The sequence below is a fragment of the Glandiceps talaboti genome, chromosome 4, assembly GCF_964340395.1.
Source record: "Glandiceps talaboti chromosome 4, keGlaTala1.1, whole genome shotgun sequence".
Taxonomy (NCBI): domain Eukaryota; kingdom Metazoa; phylum Hemichordata; class Enteropneusta; family Spengelidae; genus Glandiceps; species Glandiceps talaboti.
Genome location: NC_135552.1, coordinates 8,622,800 through 8,644,491, shown reverse-complemented (window position 1 = coordinate 8,644,491; position 21,692 = coordinate 8,622,800). Strand labels below are relative to the sequence as shown.

The following is a 21,692-nucleotide window of genomic DNA, read 5'->3' as shown; positions in this document are numbered from 1 at the left end:
TTTGTTGAAGTACAGTGTTGTGAGATTCCTTTTGGAAAAGTATGTTTCTGATACAAATATTGTAATTTTGATGTTATTAACAGCATTTATTCAGTTTTGTATTTGAGAAGTATACTGTTCTGTATTAAACTACTACAGACTTGTCAGCATTACACTACTACTACAACTACTACTACTACAACTACTACTACTACTACTACTACTACTACTACTACTACTACACAGTGAGGCAGACGTGCGATATAGTCTAAAATCCTGTTTGAGTTTCACAACCATTGCTGTTCTTTCTCAGAATCTACACATCCATTGAAAGTGATTTTGAGAGAGAACAGTAATATTTCATTCAGAAACAGGAATCTGAACATTACAAAATACCACCACAATGCAGTGATGATGCAGTCACATGCAAAGAAGGATTTTGATACAGCGCCCTCCCAAGGTGTGAATTAAAGTAAAACATACAATCCTGGGTACTGGCTCAAGGACCTGTGAACACATTTAATGTTTTCATTTTGTATTGCTCCCTAACTTTGACGAAGTTATCCATTTATCTTTACTATACCTACATATGGTAGTATTTTGAATAGTGGCTTATAGTTTGGATTTTAATGTCTTTGCAATAAACAGTCGTCCAAATGCTAGAATGTTTAAGATTTTGCACATCACAGAATCAAAGTGTTTTGATCAAGCTCTCACATTAAATTAGAATTTTTTTCAACTTGGGAGAAGTCTAGCATAGTTTGCTGTATGTGCTGTACTTCACAGCTGGTGGTAGCTCAATGTCAACTTTGAAAGAGACAGTTTTCTCAGTGTAGGATCAAATAATTTAAAACTTGAATGGTATAACTCTGTATGTAAATAGGGTGGACATTAAACTCAGATTGTGGTGTGGCCTTGAAATACAGTGTAAATAGAATACGACAACAATGCACAGAAATCTACCAGTAGAGGGCACTATTTATTGAAAGTGCCATTACAGCTTATATTTCACTATTGAACTACGGTACATAGTGCTGCCACTAGAGGGTAGTGTTCATTGAGAAGGTCCATGCTAGATATGCTGCATACCGAGTGAGTGGTATATGAGATGAGATCAACGTTGGTCTTTCAAGCGAGTAACCATGGAAATAAGTTGTTCAACTCAATTTTAGTTTACCAACAAATGTATGTGATAATTATTATAGCAGGGGTATTTTGTCCTTGACCGAATTGAGTGATTGATGTAGTTGGATGTTCAAAGCATAGCACAGTTTTTATTATAGTATAAACTTCAGCCATGGAGTGTCAACAGCTGTGTACATTACACAAGTTAAATTTGGTTATGAAATCTGAATGATGGCCAAGACCTTTTATTATGTAGCATGTTACTACACACAGAGGGACAATAACCAAGAGAGAAGGACATAGCACTGTTGAAATGACTTTCAAAAAAACACATTAATTTTGTTGGATTTTTCTTTGAGAATGGCCTGTTTTTTTAGGCTACACTGAGAAGCTGTTTAAGGCATTTTCCTTTGACAAAAAATAATATTTCTGATGACTTTGTTTGGGAAGCTTTATTTTGGGGGTATTTGATAAATATATGTCATGTTTTTTTATGTGTGTAATAGTGTTGATGTCAAGTTAAGCAAGCGTTTTGTTGTTTTACTGCAGTCTGTATTGTCTGAAGCAAGTCTCAAGATATGGCTAAATATTTCATTAGCATGACTGTCTATTATACTTAGGCCTTAGATCTCTCTTTCCAGCAAAATCGCAAAGAATAAAAATGTCTATTGTATCACAAAAATTGTAAAATTGCACCATATTGACAAATTTCGTGATATGAAAATATGACATGGTATTTTAAAAGAACCATTTTGACTCTTTCACTTCTTTCTTCTTATCAAAGCAACACTTTTTATCTGCCAAGAAAGATAAAAAAAAAGTAGTGTCAACAAATTATTATTTTTGACAACATGATGCATTGTTAAGTATACATGGTTTGCTGTATATGTACATGAACTATACTCACCTGTCGACTGCATGGTTTGGAGCTAAAAACTGTTTTGTACTTAAAAACTCTGAATGTGATATGACCAACAGAAACATTATTTTTGAGATTACAAAATTGTTTTTTGAGTACCGGTGTGTAGCGATTAAAAAAAGAGAGAAAGAGATGTTTGCAATCCTATAATGGTTCATTCATTGCTGTTACTTCAGTGTCATCGATTGTATGAATTGATAAAGCAATATGTGCATGATATCATCACAACTATCACATGTCCCTGGCTTTGTATCACACTTTTCAAGCCATATCATGCCTTTTTCCAGGCATATCATCCCTATGTCACGCTATATCACTCTTTGTAAAACCTTATCACCACTTTGATGAACCATATTGTCACTGCATATCATTTCATCACCAAACAATATTGCCACATTGTCTCCTTGTACCATTCCTTTGCATAGCCATATTTCACATTTGCTCCATATCGCTTCCCCAGCCCATAATATTACCACATTGTCACTGCATATCACTTCATCACTTAGCCATATTACCACATTTTCATGGCATATCATTTCGTCACATAGCCATATTACCACACCATCACCAATATAATTTCTGTGCATATACATATTATCATAAACTTGTCATCCATATCACTACACCTTAACAATAGCAATATTTTCTAGATCAGATCACCACCTCCCCTCATACAATGACTTCTCTGCTATTTCATAGTACTGTACTAGGGATGTAGAAAAACACTAATATTGCAAAAAAAAAAAAAATAGGAAATGTGCCTTCCCATACATACAACAAACAAATGCAGTGACAAGGTCATTGTTCTGAATGCAGAAAATAGTGTAATACAATCTATTATATAACTTTAAATAATGATATTCCAATCACAAAACACTTATGTACCACCTAGGATGTGAAAACAAAAAATAAACAGACAGGTCTAGAGACAATAATATTTGATCGACTTCCCACACAGCAATAGCAGGCAGTCAGTCAGTCATCAAAGGCCACCCCGACTTGTTTGAAACTAGCAAACCCAAACGGTACCATCAATCTGAAAATCTTCATTTCTAAACCAAAACAGACGAGTTGTGTAAAAGTTCTACAGCTTGTATACCAGTTTTCCTCTATGAGAGTGTACTTCCTATATGAGAGTATACTATCTATATGTTTTGAATGTAATTTTATAATTCATATTCACTGTTATTTTTCTTGAAGTAACGCTCAACGTAATAAACAAAGTTTTATAACCAAGATTTGTGTCTTTATTTTTTTGTACAAATCTCCTACACAAAGACTTTGTGTGAAGTTTTATATAAAGCAGTGTCCAACCAGAATTATAAAATTGTAATTTAGCTGTAAGTTAGCAGGGCTAATTCTATTTCTATCCCAAAACCTATGATGTAGCACCCCTAACTTATCTGTTCTTGCAGTTGGACCATTTATTGTATTTTACCTTACAGAAAGGTAGAGGAAGATTGATTCAAATATGTGAAATATAGTTAATTAAACCAACTTATAATAAATAAACTTAGCGGTATTACAGTAGAATAAAAGCTTCAGTAATTTTTTACAAAAATGTTTAAGCGACTATTTTTGGCGATATCAAGGCGATAGATGCGGATGATGGAACGTGACAAATTCACTGGTATGTACCAGACGTGGTACTATACATAGAAACCATGGAAACAGCATTTTAAAACAAGTAGGACTTTAAAAAGGTCGACAAACTGACAAATACACACATGAACAAATAAAAGAATTTACAAATACAACAAATCTCTATACAGTTTATGATGAATGTCCGAATAGAGGATTGTATCGCAATTGCAATTGCAATTAGAAATTTTATTAGGGGTTTTAGCCAGTGGAGTTGGGTTTTGTTTTGTATATGTATTGTGTTTGTGTGAGTGTGTGTTTGTTTGTTTGCTTGATGTTTTTTGTGGTGGGGGGACATTATCTACAATTGACTTATACTAACATTCATATTTTAGTATGTTCGCAATGAGTTCAAACCTTTAATGTTTTAGACAACAGTGCAAAAATCAATGAAATATAGCGAAAATATATTTCATTATAAAATTTTGCACTAATTAAAAATACATCGCTCCACATGAAATGATCCAATCGTTATCTGATTGGTGGAATACATCTACTTACTACCGGTAGTTGTTGATGGTATTCACTGGATTGATCTCTCGATGTGTGTTACCATGGATGGAGGGGAGCTGAGACTTCTCCCCTAATACATCCATTGGTGTTACCTCTGTCTGTCTGTTTCCGTCGTTTATTGTCGCCGGGTGCTTCGATATTGTTCCGGGAGTGATCGACGTTGCTCGTCTCGTTGCTCAAAAAAATGCACTAAACGAATGAAGCAGAAGTCACATAGAGAGTCAAGCCGTAATGAGAAGTTCAAAACAGAATGTGTTATACTGTACGTACGTACCCAACTCGTTTATCAAATCTGTGCGATGCTGATGGTTTTGATGCAGTAGACTTCTGTGTTTTCACTTGTTCGATCAAATCTACACGATTGGTTTTCATGATGAGTAAAGAAAATTATAAATTTAATAATTTTGTGTTGAGAAATGGGGGGGGGGGCATGAAACAAATTGAGATGAGGGTTCAAAGGGGGGGGGGGGGCAAAAGGGGAGTCCCAAAATATTTTGCTCATGATTTGAACCAAATTAAACCTCAGGAGCAATTGTTAAAGTAATCGGTGTAAATTTACAATTTACAATTTATTTTCGCGGCTTTGACATCTACATTCAATGACGAGTCTCTCTCTCTCTCTCTCTCTCTCTCTCTCTCTCTCTCTCTCTCTCTCTCTCTCTCTCTCTCTCTCTCTCTCTCTCTCTCTCTCTCTCTCTCTCTCTCTCTCTCTCTCTCTCTCTCTCTCTCTCTCTCTCTCTCTCTCTCTCTCTCTCTCTCTCTCTCTCTCTCTCTCTCTCTCTCTCTCTCTCCAGCCTAATATATGAACACATTTCCCATGTAAAGACACGATCACACTATACTGTTTTCATAAAGACTGTCGCCTTATTTACGCTAATAAAACATGTGTACTCTGACAAGGGAGACGGACTGGAGATGGATGAAGATATTAAATTGAATGTTTTTTTTTGTATATGTAGTGCAATTGCGAACAATAGCCACTTCAGGAATAAATGACAAAGAGATCTCCTAATTGGCCAAGCAAATTGGTTCGCTGCTACTCAGAATAACTAAAAATATGTAAGACGGCAAGGAATTTAAGAAAAATTACAGAAAAATAAACATAAAAATCTCAGACTGGGTTTCTTAAAAACAAAAGGCAATGATATGCCGGGGCTTCTTGTTGAGGGCGCTAACCCAACAAATGTCAGCGGCGTGACCCCAAAAGCGTTGTAAATAAAGTATCAGATTACTAAGGCAGTAAAATGGCGACGATACATATACAGGTAGGTGCTGAAGTGGACGGGATTTAGATATGTCAGAGATTACGTATTGATGAACAGATAACAACAAACTGTGCGATTATGGTATTTGTACGACAGCTGATCGACACTTGTCGAGTACGAGTCGTACACCGTACATTACAACAGGTGAAAGTTGTTGCTAAGGATGTGTAAACGAATGTAGTTACGTTACATGGGCGGTAAATTTAATCTGTCAATAGTTCTCCAAAGCCTTACACATCATATTTTCCGATTTTACGTTCTTTGAGAATCGTAATATCCAACAGAAAACTGGTTTCACAAATCTCCCCATAACGAAGTTCCGTCCCCGATAAGTCCAGCTACGCGTCAACAATACACGAGCATAATATATCAAATTACACAGCAACAGCGATATATGTATTGATTTTAACTGACTTGCAGTTTGTTAGTACAATGTAATGTTACTTCTGTCCAGTGTATGCTGCAAAAGTGAATTCAGATTTGTGAAATCAAATACTAAATATTTCGTATGTTTTGTTTTTTTCATTATATAGTTTAGTGGCTACCCAGCACATCCTCAGTATCAAGGCAATCACGATCCACTATGGACATACTACACAGCAGTAGCTGGGGCTGTAAGTCACTTATAATTAATTGATTAATTAGTTAATATAGCTAATTAGTTTTACTGTTATTTTGACAATTAATTATACCATGTGGTCCACATCTACTAAATTATGCATACATTTATCTTGTAATCATTACTGTTCGATAGTTTCAGACCTTTGTATAGTTTCATGTTTTCTTGTTCTCTTTTTGTCAGCTACATACAGTCTTAGGAATTATTTTCTGTACTAAGTGAATAATAAATGAATAGAAAAACATATTTCAAATTAAAAATTTTAGTCAAGGTACAAACAAATATTCATTCATTTATTTATTGTCAACCAAGCATAATCACCTTGTGATGTATCCCAAACACAATTGACATTAAAGTGGCCATATGGATGGGAATTGGGGTATTTATTTTGGATTTTTAATTTATAAAAACAATCTTATCATGGCATCCTACTGAAAAAATGAATGTAAAATAACATTGACCAAGTCTGTGTTTGTTAAACTTAATACATTGCAAAAAGGTAAAAAGCTTAAAAACATGTAAAAAAAATGTTGTTATTGTACGCACAATAACAAAGATTTTACACATTTATCTGTGTTTTACAATTTATTGAGTTACAAACAAGGACCTGGTATATGTTGTTTTACTGATTTTTCAAGTAGGAAGACATGATTTTATATAAATTAAAAATCCAAAATAAATACCCCAATCCTCATCCATGGACACTTTAAAAATAAAAAATATACTTCTAAAAACTATTAAATCATTTTACAACATTTGAATGTTTTTACCTTGACGGTGATGGATTATACTGATTGATTTGAAGGCAGTAATATGGATTTGTTATTTGTTAATTTTATTGAAATAACCCTGTACTATAATCAAAATGTGATTACAAAGAGACAGTGATCAACAATCAATTACATGTAGCATTGTAAAGTTTGACAGCAAATACATAGCTTATTGTATACAGTAAATTTGATTAGTGTACCTATTATATCACAATGTAATTGTATTTAGGTTTAAATAAATTTGGTGATCTCAAAACTGTATAAACCAATTGAAACCAATGGTGGTTTTGGAGACAACCTAATTATGTTATATAGATAATAGAAAACTGCTAGGTGGAAACCAAGTGTTATCCTATAGTTTGGCTAGATAGGAACCTAATGCTAACTGAATTACTTGAACACACACACACACACACACACACACACACACACACACACACACACACACACACACACACACACACACACAGACATACACACACACACACACACACACCATGCACATACACATGCATACATACATACACAGACATACACAGACATACACACAGACATACACACAGACACACACACACACATAGACATACACACAGACACACACACACACCATGCACATGCACACACAATACATACACACAAATGCACACAGACATACACAACCAGACATACACACACAGACATACACACACAGACATACACACACACAGACATACACACAGACATACACACAGACATACACACATACATACATACATACATACATACATACATACATACATACATACATACATACATACATACATACACACACACACATACATACATACATACATACATACATACATACATACATACATACATACATACATACATACATACACACAGACATACACACAGACATACACACAGACAAACATACGTACTATTAAAACTCATTTAAAATTATCTAATCAGGAAATTGTTTTATACTTATATACTTTATAACATTAGCCTATTTCATTGTAGTGTTCTTTAATATCTTTATTACAGTCATATACCCAAATAAAGTTGTCAATTTTCTATATGGTTGTAATAAAAGCTATCATCTATCATCTATACAATGTATACTGTACACTGGTAAGTGTTCAGAAATTTGAATGAAAGCTAAAGAGTTATTGTTTACATCCCATAATAGACATTGATTATTTGTAATTCTCTCTCCACTTAATAGGATGGACAGATTGAGGCAACTGAATTACAAGCATGTCTTACCAAAGCTAATTTCCATGGAAGTTTTACACGTAAGTTTTATTGACAATTGTTATGAATGTACAACCTGAGTTTAAAATTACTATCCTTAGTAACAGTATACATACTTGAGTTGTTTGACACAGAATATCAGTTGTACTGCGTTGTCATAAACCTGCGTGGGGGGTGGGGTGGGGTGGGGGGTACTCCCACCTATTGGGTATACATATATTTGCCATCTTTTGGAGTGGGTTTTTTTGCCCTTTGGTCTAAAATGGGTACTGTATTTTAGAGATAAGGAGTGTAAAATGGGGTCCACTTTACACAATTTTCGATTTTGTTTGGTCTAAAATGAGGTCCTGGGAGGAACCACATAGTAAATTCTCAACTAGTTCGGAATTTCCGGGAATTTCCCTCTCCCATTGGTTGACATTTTCATATCAGTGATTATGTATTTTGGTCTAAAATGGGGTATTGGTTTTTGGGTCTAAAATGGGGTCTTGGGTTGGCAGCATTGGTGGCACACCCCTACTAGAGCTGGCCAATTTTCTATACGGTTGTAATAAAGTTATATCTAATCTAATCTAATCTAATCTAATCTAATCTAATCTAATCTAATCTATTGAAATTCACTGTTTTTTTAATCTATTTATTTACACTTTTAGCTTTCAGTTTAGAGACCTGTCGTGTTATGATTGCCATGTTGGATGTATCCTTTACAACCGTAGCATTCACAAATGAAAACAGAGAGAACCATTTTGTGTGAAAGAAAAAGTCAGTATAAAATTGTTGTGTATCACTTTATTGATGAAGTAAGTAATATCAGTCAGCAAGTTTTAATCATGTTATATTGTAAATAAATGTTTATGTGAAAGACATAAATGGATTAAAATTTCCTGAGAAGAGATAGAGTGAAATTAAAACTTGCATAAAGGATAAACATTGTCTTCCTTTTAAATAATGAAAAAACCAACTTAGTATTTCTTATAAAGAATGCAAGTTAAACATGTAAATAATAGACTTGAAATGATTTGATGATTGTTGACCCTTAACCTTGATTGACCTCAGCGTGACATGACAGGAAAGATGGGTTTCAATGAATTCAAGGAGTTGTGGGCGTGTTTACACCAATGGAAGCAGACGTTTATCAACTTTGATAGGGATAGATCAGGAACCATGGATGCACATGAACTTGCAGCTGTAGTCCGTAGTTTTGGTAAGACCATGTTTTGATGTAGTGTCTATCATAGAAGTAAATGTTTAAATTTACATATAGATAACTATATTGTCACTTTAATACCTTTTCTATTCTATCTGGTGTAGTTAAAAAACCAAAACACGATGTGAAACTAGTGTGAGTTTAAATATCAAATTCACAAGTTAGGCATCTTTGAACGGACTTGAGATATTTGGTTATAATTGTTGTAATAATTTTATTCAAACAAACTGTTCTCTACAAAAGGTTAATTTCATCAACAACAGTACAGTAGAATATCAGACATTTCCAATATTTCATTGGCTGCCAGCCATCTTCATCTGGGAATGAGGTCATGACCCCCCAAAATGGGGTCGTGACCTCAAACCTAAGGTGATGTAAGTGTCATACCATTATCCTTTGCATTTATAATTGTCGTGAAAAACTTGACTGGATGTAGTGATGGGTGAGTTTGTTTTTTACACCAACACTGCATCATAGAATCTTGTGTCAGTACCTGTTTCCCCCAGGTCCTTCCACAGTAGTGGTAGGTAAAGATCCAGTATTTTGATTCTATGGTTAATATTATTTTATTTTACTCTGTGTATTACTACTTACAGGATACAATCTGAGTCCACAAGCCTTCCAAGTATTATTAAAGAGATATGCTAAAGCTGGTGGTTTTGTTACGTTTGATGACTTTGTTGCTTTGTGTGTACGGCTTAGAGCACTTTCAGGTAAGCTAAGGGGTCTTGTTCATTTTTGTTCAATAAATGAAAAAGTTTGCTTAGATTCTTGAAAAGTGTTTATATCTTTTGGTACAGAATGAGAATTATTTTATACAACAGTTAAACCCTAGGCCCTGGTACACTCGGGGGGGGGGGGGGGGGGGGGGGGGGGGGGGTCAATGGATAAACTTTCAAATTTTGGTTTGTTTTAAAATTGAATAATTGTTATCATGTAATGAATAAAGACTCTGCTTTTGTATCTCTTTGTAACAATTTTATTATAGATGCCTTTAAAAGAAGGGATCAGATGAAAAATGGAACAGCCACTTTCCAGTATGATGATGTAAGTATGTACTACGCCCTCTAGAGACACATACTGTAATTTGAAAAACTTTTGTTTTCCATTACAAATTTTCCTATGGTCTTTTGAATGGATTAACCGTACTTTTCAGTGTAACTATCCTGTGTTTTTAAGACACAAAGAAGAAACTTCGAAGATATGAAATTTTGAATAAATTTGTCACCCTTTCAGAAAAGATTTACTGGTTTTCTTTTCTATTGCAGTTCCTTAGATGTACCATGTGTCTGTGAGAGTATGTGGATGTTGACAACAGTGACCAAATGAGATCAGGAATGACTTTATCTACACTTCAAATATTTTGATCATATATTTTGATTTCTCTTACATTGATGTTTAAAGAATAAGAACACTTTTTTTTCACTATAAATACTTTTTATGACATTTGTGTCAAATCTTATATTTTATTCAATGAAATTAGAAAAAATCAATTTGATTGGATTTGTTAATGTTATATCATACTTTGTATGCACTAATATGTTTCCTCACAGGTGTTGAATTACTGTTCAGGGTGTATAATACAATATAATAAGTAAATCATTATATTTAACTACACATTAACCCCCCCCCCCCCCCCCTTCCAGTTGCAGCTAGTGAAGCCTGAAGATGATATCATTTACACAAATTAGTAAAATACAAAATGGCTGCCAAGTACATATACTGTCTTTTGACAGATTTCTTGTCTTTTATCACTGTATATTTTATTCATAGTTCTATACATGATTTTCTTACATGTAGCAACAACGTGTTTTGTCTTATTAAAAAAAATGTCATAAACCTTTCTTTTCAAGAAAATTGTGAATTGTTTTGCTTTTTAAGAAATGCAGGCCTGAGATGATGTAGAAAAAGTCAGAGAGCAATGTTGAAAATCTATACAGAAGCTGATTGGTCAAACTATTAGTGATGTCACAGCCTTATGAAAGCTGATTGGTCAGGCTGAGAGTGATGTCACAGCACTTTATTGGAGCTGATTGGTCAGGTTGATAGTGATGTCACAGCAGCTTGTATCTTTCACTGTAAAGATATGCTTATGAGCTTTTTACTGATGTCTGTCATTGGCTAAAATAAAATAAAATGAAATAAAATACTTTATCACCAAATCTTCAACATTTCTCCTTTTCACTAAAACAGCTGAACTTTATATTTTAAAATCTCTTCAGTAAGATCAAGTATTCCAAATAAAGCTTTATGAAATATAAAGCCTAATCATGGCAGGAGTTTCAGTAATCCTAATTACTGAACTTTTAAACAAGAATGACTTGAACTTTGAACTCCTATCTCTATTTGTATACTTGTACTTGTACCTGAATTGCAAGATTAGTAAAGGTTCATAGTTCATAGGTCACAGGTCATGTACTTTCAATTTTTCTATAAATATTTATACATGTACATGTATTATGCTATAAAATGTATGGAGCACTTGTAAATTTTCTCTATGTATCGATCTTTAATTATTATAATCTGTATTTCATGATGCGTCTTCATTTAAAAACTCTACTTTTGTGTTATTTGTAATGGAAACAGCCAAATTGAATAAATTTTAAGGCAATAAAAATTGATATAAGGTAATCAGCCTAGACTATTTGTCTCCAGACCTTAGTGTGGAAAAGTGGAAAATATCACAAAAGGAAAAGCTATACTATATGAACAAACAAAAAGTGAAACTGACAGACAAGCAAATGTAAAAAAAAAATGTGGATGTTGAACAGTAAAATGTAAACTAAGTTATGTAACATTAAAGGAACAAGACAATTGAAAATTTAGGTTACCACTCAGTGCATGGCTACATGAGTGCATCCTGATAGTGGGTTTTGTACAGGTTTTTTGAATATGATAATATTCTCTGCTGCATTTAAGTTGTCTGGCAGGGAGTTCCAAAAATTGCCACACCTGTGGGTAAACTTACGTCGGGCATAATTATTTCTCGTCGATATGATTTGACAGAAAAAGAAAGATTTGCACACCATCATTATCAACTTCATTACCACCACCACCACCACCATCATCAACAACAACAACACCATCACCATCACCATCACCATCACCATCACCATCACCACCACCACCACCACCACCACCATCAACAACAACAACAACACCATCACCATCATCATCATCATCATCATCATCATCATCATCATCATCATCATCATCGGTATATTAAGAATTTTATTGAATTTGAGTATTTATATATCTTGGTGTGTTTCAGTAAAATAAACATGTTGAGAAACAAAAACAAAACAAGAACAAAAACAAGTTGATCAATAAAACCAGTCCTAAAAGTCGTAAAAGTAAAAATTAACAATGTATCATAATTTAGTATGAAAATGGTTAATCTTGACCCGTTGTCTTTTTGTAAAATTTACATTACATTAGAAATCAGGTGTAAAAATTATATAATTAATAAAGTTTAACAAATAAAACTAACTGGAGGTAACTGAAATACAAATATATTTGAAAAGAAAAAGAAAAATTAAGAAAAAGATTTGTCCTCCCCGGCGGGGAATTGAACCCCGGTCTCCCGCGTGACAGGCGGGGATACTCACCACTATACTACCGAGGATGAGACATGTTTTCATATCAAAATTGTAAGGACTTATACATTCACTAACATAAAATGTGTTTTCTAAAAGAATAATCCGTAAGGTCCTTGCATTAATGTTCATAGCTTGTCATTATTTGACTTTTTATCATTTAAAACTAAACGTATCCACCATTGTAGACGTTTGTCTTGTCGTCAGGATAGTACTGTATGTTGTTACCCAATCTTTCAAGTGGTGTAGTCCACGTAATGCGACAAAAGAGAAACATATGCTGATTGGTTTAAATTGAAGAATATGGCGCTCAGCGTGAACATTACGCCAATCAAATTTATTTTAAAGAAAGATTTAGGAACGGGTTAATATTTATATACGTGTTCATAATACTAGGGCGGAAATCCAAGTTGACATGAACTTTTGAACAGGCATATATTTGACATTGAAGATCATAGTGTGAAATATTATGACATCATTTTGAACGTTCTCAGAAGGACCAATCAATTTACACTCAGACAGTACTGGCAACCTTTTGCACTGCGCTGGAGAAGTTGCACTAATGTGTTGGTGTTGGGTAGCTCGCTCGGCTCGGTCCTGTATTTAGGGGTGGACAAACATGTCTGACATGCATGTTGACTGGAAAGTGATAGCCAAGGGAATAATTTACAGTTAGGAAGTGGACCATGATGCGTAATTTGCTGTGTCAAATTTTGGAGAAAGTGTGACGTGCATAACCTTTGGTGCCATCGAGGCGTTAGACCGCAACTTTTTACGTCGATTGCCTGTTATAATTTACAACGCCGTGAGTTTTAAACCTGTGAGTGAAGCATGGCTGATGACAGTAGTGGCAAAGGTGCCCGACTTCAGGCCTTGTTCCCGTATAGTTATAAAGCAGCTGACGGGTTGGTCGTGGCTTTTCAAAAAGGAGATGAATTTACTCTTGTGAAAAAAGCTGGTCAAGACTGGTGGTTTGTTAAAAAAGACGGCGACAAGAAATCTGTATATGTACCGGCCAAATACATGAAAGAAATCAGCCCGCCATCGCAACAATCTATGAATGGGGGTGGGAGTGGGCTCAGTGCAAGTGTGGAAAATCTATACTCAGAAGTGCCTGACGAACGAGTACCCATTCCTGTCCCAGACTACGAAGAAACTGAAAATTCTGTGAGTTCGCAGGGATATAGTGATATCTCGAGTTCGAGTGAACTCCTAAATATTACGAGTAGTCCCCAGGTAGGTGTGTTGACGACTGCGAAGTGTAAAACTATTTATGATGTTTTGGATTCATTTGCACTCTCAACCGTCATGATCTTTTGACCTTGCATTTTCTTGTTTTCGTATTATACAACCACACAGCTACATCAAACACCAGTTTCAAGCATGCATGCAAGGAGACTTGTGGTAGCATTGCGACGAGGCTGTTGTCCATATGCATCACCGTTGCACAGTAATACATCCAATGATCCATGCACAAACACTACCCTATTAGATGGTCTGCATGTATTACTGTACAATAGTGATACAGCTGCACCACAGTACAGACACATGTATACACGTGTATGTACTATTTTTATTTATTTATTTATTTATTTATTTTTGGGAGGACGGTGGGGTAATATTATTTTTCCCATTTTTATCATGTTACAATAAGTTATGTGTGAATGGTTAAAGTAAAACATGGTGAACATATGATAAAATTGCAATTTATCTAGAAATTTCCTCACCAAATTATTTGTGCCCTTTAACACAACACTTAAAACTTGACTGAAGTGTAAAACTATAAGTAATTATAATTATATAGTCAGCTTAGCTACTAAGCTAGGGTTTAAGTTTAACCAATTACTAATGCATCCATGGTTTCATAGAATTTGGGTCTAAAGAATGAGATTATTTTTTAAACAGAATGACCAGTACTAATATGTTGTATACAACCATTAAAACACCAAACACTTAACAAGGCTTTACTGGGATATACGAGGATTTCCATGTTTTCAGCTTGGCTAAGTGTCGTCTGAGTAATGACTTCCTTACTACATGCATGGCAGTGAAGGAGATCAACGAAATATTGATTATTTCATTGAAATGCCAAATAAGGTCATGTGGGAGTTGATAATGGATGGAAAAGAGTAGCATCAAAACAATTGCAGGTCAAAGGTTATCTGAACCTCTCAGGAAGACAATGTCCTATTGACTGTAATTTGGAGACATGTCCTGCAGTGGTACATATTTGTAGTCTAGTGTTTATAGGATATACACATATCTCATTAGGCAAAGAAAAATGTTGAATACATGTACACATGATGTATGTATTACCCAAGTATGCTGAACTGTTATTCACTCGGTAGAACAGCTCTGTCATCATCCATGGCATTTTATGTGGTCAGAATTCAATTAGTCTGGTTCTTACCACAAGTCTGAAGTTACAGTAGTGTTAGTTCAATAAATAAATGAAAAAAATGAAAATAAAAATCTTTCATAGATTCCATATGGCCATGAAGTTAGCTTTCTCTACAATCTCTACTTCATTACAGTGTGACAGGAATGACATGGATGACATGGGGGGGGGGGGCAACTTTACTTCATGTGATGAGGGCAAAGGTCAAATCAACAGTCTATCATCGTCATGACAAGAAGTTTTCGCAATGATTAAAAAACAGGTGACTAATTAAAGACTTGGTGATATTGATAACTAAGGTTCCTGTGGGCCATTTTCTTATCATTTATAACATCTTCCTTCAAATCAATACATTATACATGTAATACAAACTGTGTAATATAAGGAACTACATGTAAATACAGTGAGTTTATTATTATCAAATAAGTCTTTCTTGATAGAATTACACATTAACTTACGATGTACTCCCACATACTGAAATAATGTAATGATTCTAAAAGGAAGTTTATACATGATTCTAATGTGATATCTCAGGAATTGACATTTTGTCTAGACTTGTATTTTAATAAGGTGACAGCGTGGATTTGCTTTCTGTAACATAGTGACAGCCACCTGCTACATGTATTTGTGTACCGCAAATAAATGTCACTTTGTCATTCAGAGAGGACAGTGATGTGAACAAGCTTTGAAATGACACGGGAAAAGGCCAATATGTCACAGAACGTGTATAAAACATGACAACTGCTTATTGAAATGTATGTATTTTGATATTTTAATGTGAGGGTGTGGTACATATAGTCATGTAGTTTATCAAAAATATTAAAAGTACCGGTAACGGGTTGATTAAAATTGAATTTCTGGCTGTTAAAAAAATAGGCTAACACTCAGAAATTGGTAAATGTATATAAGATGTCACACTCAAATACATACATGTACCTGTACTCCAATATTTAAAGCTACAACAAATTCATTTTACACCCATATATTGTATACCATTATGTAATTGCACATAACCATTCTCAGTCAGAAGGGATTAGGGGGCTTAATTTTATTATTGGTTTTCTTGTCTACATAACTGCGCTACATTCTATGTATACATGATCTGTCATACAATGTATACTATATAGTCATCCATGTACCATATCAAGGGGAAAGACAAACATTAACTATTTCATTTAGATTGTTATTTATCCATACCTTTTTTTCAACAATTGACAACTTTGAATAATATATATGGTTTGAACAGAACTTCAACACAAGATCTAAGCAAGTCATTGTCAGAATCATCATATATATATATAGTAAAAGTGAGTTCCATAGGAAATCTAGTCATTATTTATTCATATGTTCTATACATCAGTTATGTAATATATTGGTGTGTTTTTTTAATATAAGGATATTAGGCTTAGCATACAATGTGCGAAGTATTACAAATGTAGGTTATTGTTGTAATTATTAATATGTCCTTGAAAACACTCACTTATTTGCATGATGCTATAAGTATGATGATTTCACTCCTCTAGGACATGTAGTCAATTTAAGTGACCCAAGAAGGTCAGTAAGGCAGGATTTGTGATAAACAATCTTCTCAGCAGTTGTCCAATGCTGTGACCTGCTATAAAAACATTCACCAGGGGTAACCTTGTATGAAAACAAAGCTCTAGCACAGACATCCACATGTCTCTAATAAATCAATGTAATTGGACAGATGTTTTTGTCTATCAAGGCTGGAACTGAAATGAATTTTTTTGGAGAAAGAAGTTTTGATGTTGTACAAATGTACATTCAGTCATATCTGGGTAAATCATCAGCACTAAAACAAGAAGTTACATGTATCAGATGTCATTGATAACTTCAAGTTCTTGTAGTAGTTGTACACACACACACACACACACATATACACACACACACACACATGTACACTTACACACACACACACAGACAGACGGACAGACAGACTGAGACAGACAGACAAACAGACACACAGACACACACGTGCGTGCTGACTTAGTGTAACGTACATTGAAGTTCATGATTAGCTTTCCCCCACTTAATAAGACTAAACTAGCTAAGGTCTACTGGGGTATGGGCAGTAAACAACCTTTTTCATATCAAAGTATTCACTGACTCAACATTTAAAACAAAAATGTTGGGAGGGTTAAGCTAGTGTCCTTGCGTTAGAACACTAGTATTGCTGTGCTATCACATATATAGAATCCATGTGAGCTACAGGTCATTTCTACTACCAGGCACAGATTGACTCTAGATGGACTTTAGGGTTTGTGTACTACAGGATACATTTCTGGATGGATTCGATTTCCACACTAATGTAATAATCTGATCACAATATTATAACTGCCTTTACTTCCACACAAAATGGTACATGTACAATGTAATGACCGTATCCACTAACAAGTGCTAAATATATTTGATTACTGGATTCAATATCTAATGTAATAATACTGCTTTTCTGATGTACATGTACTTGGGTATTTATGCATTGGTTTGCTTGGGAAACCAAGTGAGTTGGAATGTGACAACAGTCAGAACTAAGGCCATGATTACTTGTAAACTGTCTGTTTACAGGTGTTGATTCATTCCTACACCAGATCATAGACCCTCCACCAAGGGTCTATGGCCAGATGTTGGAAAGCAAAGTTTAATCCAATTCCAAGGCAATAAATGTCTCGAGGTTTAATGTTCACAAGAAATAAATGTTCCCAGGTTTAATGTTTATATACATGTAAAGCTATTAATCATACATGTACATTTGTAGTTTCACATGTGGAAAGCAAGTTCTCGGACAGAATGCATACTGTGTGATAACTGTGTGTGTGAATTACCATTATCATACCACAGTGTTGCACACAAGCCAAGTTGAACACATTTGAATAAAAAATACATGTGTTGGATTTATACTCAGGTCATTCTATGTCAGAACAACTTCTGTCTGTGCCATTCGTTCTGCAGTGCTCGAAGTATTTTTTGGCTTTGACTCAAAGTGACAAGGCATCTTAGGTGACATCACTTTTATTTTCCTTGGCTAAATGAAGACAAATACTGGGGAATAATGCATGCTGTGAGATATTGAATATCAAACAAAGTGAAATAAAAACACCTGACATTTAACCATACTGTAAAGATAAACTTTATTGTAAAACACATGTCTGTCTGTGACAGATCTCCTTCAGTGGTGTTATCATTGTAGGTAGTTATTAGTGTTGACCTACATGGACACCAGCTGATACTAAATCTGATAGAAATTGTGTAATGGAGATAGGTACACAACAACAAGGTACAGTGTGGATATATTGTAAACAGAATCCTAGAGGGTATATGTATGTGATTATGAAGGACCCATATACATGTATACATGTAATACATTGTGAATGATGCTGTAAATATGAGTAGGGACCTGGGGTTTTCACCAAGTGTTACTTCAGATGAATGAGGTGCTATAAAACATGTACATCATGTACTATACATGTACATGTATCTGTATGAGAGGAGATTATTGTATGTTATGTATTAGTAAATTGACCATGCTTAGAATACACCTGGTTGTCCGGTTAGCACAGGGTGAAAGTTGGTACATTTAGAGAACACCATTGGTTCCTGACTACAATATGTGAAATATTTGCGCAGACTGGGCTATCTGAAATGACATACAACATGTAGTTGTTCTAGTGAACATTTTCAAATCAGATAGCCAGATATGTTGGCAAGTAAAAGAACTGTATACATGTTAACAATATGTAAATTAAGCGAGCCATTGCATTTCTGGCAATAGATATAGAAACACTTTTTTTAGCCGTCAAATAAGTTCTGGCATTATGTTTGATGATATTATACATATAAGCCTTAAGGTCAGTCTCCATATGTACAAGTTGGATTGAGTTCTGAACCAAATCATATGTCAGAGAGTTGGCTTATTGACTTTAATGTAGTTGATTGTTTTGTTGATACAGTGATGACAACCATGGCAGTGTTTATAAGTAGCATATTTAGAACAAAAAAAAATATTGTACATGTATATATACATATGTAGCTGTGTAAATAGGAGTATTATTTGCTATTTTACAATGTGTGGTTAAATGTACATAAATGTATATGCAAATGCAATAGTCCATATAGCATGGGGTATTTTAGCCTGGAATCCATGCTGTCCTATTCCGTGGTGCAACATGCTATTTATAGTCTGGAATCTATGTTGTCAAGTTCTGTGGTATACATGTCCAAATGTAGCAAGGCTACTGTAGCTTGGAAGCCATGTTTTCCAGTTCTACGGTATACAGTACATTGTTATTATAGCATGGCCATTTGTAGCCTTAAAGTTAAATTCTGTTCTACAGTAGTATACCATAAAATGAAAGTGACAATTTGTAAAAAAAAACTGTGACCGTTCCTATAGTAATAATCAAAACATACGTTTCAAGAAATACAAGTTCTTTATCGATGTTCATAGGCTGTAACTAGCTTTTGAAATGGGACAAATCAACCAGTCAATGTAGGGAAGAATAATTCAAACTCAATTTTACTCGCAATCATCAAGTACTCTCTCCAGGATACAAATGTAGCTGATGGCCACATGTAGCCTGAAATCAGTGCCGTCCTTATATCTGCAGTGAAGAAGTACATGTAGAAATTGAAATAGCCTGAAATGAGGTTTGGCTCCAGACAGTAGTAATTACATTTGTACTAGACCTGGTCTGTTGTGGTCTGGATGCCAACTTTATAAGAGATCTGAATACAAATGTATACATATATGATGAAGAATATCACTAGACTAGTACAAATGTATGTTGCTGGTGAAACCAAATTGCTATTTGCTCAATGATTACATGTGTAATAATGTTCTGGATGATCTAGAGGTAACTTCCAATTATGAAAACCATAATCAAGCAATGATTTGCTAATTTCAGAACAAGGTTTGTCGATGTTTGAATTTCTTAAGGTAGGAATATGTTAGTGGTGACTGATGACAAAGTAGATGTTGACACTTCAATTTACTTCCAAGATTCTTTCCCTACAAATTTTACAATTACAGAGATGTCTACATTGCAATTGTGTATTCGTGTCCACACCACAGCAGTGATTTATAGTTTCATTAAAATTTGGCGTTATAAAAGATGAAAAAAATGAAATTGAAGTCATGACCCTATAGTATTTTATTTAGAGAAACTGTGAAAGCGATTGATGTATGAGTCTATTTGTAATAAATCATAGACAAGACTTAAAGTTACAGTGCACTTGAAAGTCAATGTCATGCAGCAAGTGCACAGCAGGCCAGCAGTGTTAAAATTAGCCTGAACGGTGATATCCGCTGTGAATTCAAGCACACATCCTTGATGTAAGCCCATATCCTTATAGGATAATCAGAAACACCTCACTTTTATAGCCGGCAGTAAAAGTGCGTGAAGATAAAATCACAAATTGTGTATGTATAGAGAAACTCAATAATTGGTTGGTTTGTATCCAGTAATAAATTGAATGTAATGACTTCTATTTATGGTTATTTCAAGAAAATGAAGTGAAAATAGTTCCTAGATTAATGTCTCACGTGAATTGACTACCAGCTGTTTACACTAGGCAAACTATCAAAATTACCTGTGTGTCTTGCAGATTTTAGTAGCTGTTGAACATTTACAGCAATTGACTAAGTAGGGGAACAGTAGGATATACATACACATACATGTGTTTTTGATATTTAACAAGTTGAATATTATCAGAAACTAATGGTCATAGGATAAGCCATAGCAATAATCATTTGTGAAGTAAAATTTAGATTTTAATAGTCAGAAAATTAAAACATTGCATTTTGGTCTTTGAATCACTGTTACGGTACATTGTATTAATACCGCAAACTTTCTACGGTACATTGTATTTCCCATTGTATTAATACCGCAAACTTTCTACATGAGGTTTTCAATCGCAGGAAACATTGCATCTATAATTGAGATATTGACAACTATTTATTTATTTAGTGTAATTTTGTTCTATTCTTTTTAAACTGTATAGAGAACAGTATGTATAATTTGATAGTCCCCATAGAACATTTTAACAAACAAACAAACAAACAAACAAACAAACAAACAAACACAACCATCCTGTTCTACAATGTACATTTGAAAATTTATAAGGAAATGAAAAGAAACTGTTTAGAATCACTGCTCCAGTGACTAATAAAAGACAACATATTTTGATGTTTAAAGTCAGAATGAGAAATCTTACTTTTCTTGTGGGGGTCACCACATTGTAAGAAATAAAGATACACCAAATTTTGGTGTTTCAAGAAATTACTATATCAGTATCAGTGGCAAGTCAAGTTGGCTTAAAGCATAGGGGCTGTAGTATTTCTTAAATTGTTGTTTTCCTTGTCTACAGGCTAAATATAACAATGTTTTGACTTGACTATATTGAT

The 21,692-nt window shown here is 34.3% G+C and overlaps 2 protein-coding genes and 1 non-coding gene across 4 annotated transcripts in view; 2 read left to right on the top strand and 1 right to left on the bottom strand.

Annotated features, from left to right (window-relative positions):
- The first annotated feature begins 5,384 nt into the window (after window positions 1-5,384).
- On the top strand, window positions 5,385-11,390 carry LOC144433936 (grancalcin-like). Its single transcript, XM_078122346.1, has 8 exons — window positions 5,385-5,442; window positions 5,976-6,056; window positions 8,042-8,111; window positions 8,724-8,767; window positions 9,127-9,274; window positions 9,874-9,990; window positions 10,266-10,324; window positions 10,546-11,390. Exons 1-8 carry the CDS (start codon window positions 5,422-5,424, stop codon window positions 10,570-10,572), a joined length of 567 nt encoding a protein of 188 aa, XP_077978472.1. The 5' UTR covers window positions 5,385-5,421; the 3' UTR covers window positions 10,573-11,390.
- Window positions 11,391-12,830: 1,440 nt separating this feature from the next.
- Window positions 12,831-12,902, bottom strand: Trnad-guc (transfer RNA aspartic acid (anticodon GUC)). The gene has a single exon. It is a non-coding gene; the product is annotated as a tRNA-Asp (tRNA).
- Window positions 12,903-13,276: 374 nt separating this feature from the next.
- Window positions 13,277-21,692, top strand: part of LOC144434631 (rho GTPase-activating protein 15-like) — an 83,161-nt gene continuing 74,745 nt past the window's right edge. For both annotated transcript variants that reach the window (XM_078123121.1, XM_078123120.1), the window contains exon 1: window positions 13,277-14,109. In XM_078123121.1, coding sequence (XP_077979247.1) covers window positions 13,705-14,109 — 405 coding nt within the window. In that variant the 5' untranslated portion in view covers window positions 13,277-13,704. The remainder of the gene's footprint in view (window positions 14,110-21,692) is intronic.

Excerpts from the sequence above, each read along its gene's own strand:
- LOC144433936 (XM_078122346.1), top strand. The coding sequence starts at position 5,422 with ATGGCGACGATACATATACAG. Across the intron at positions 8,112-8,723 it reads TTTCCATGGAAGTTTTACAC|CTTTCAGTTTAGAGACCTGT; the intron begins GTAAGTTTTATT and ends TTACACTTTTAG. Across the intron at positions 9,275-9,873 it reads AGCTGTAGTCCGTAGTTTTG|GATACAATCTGAGTCCACAA; the intron begins GTAAGACCATGT and ends TACTACTTACAG.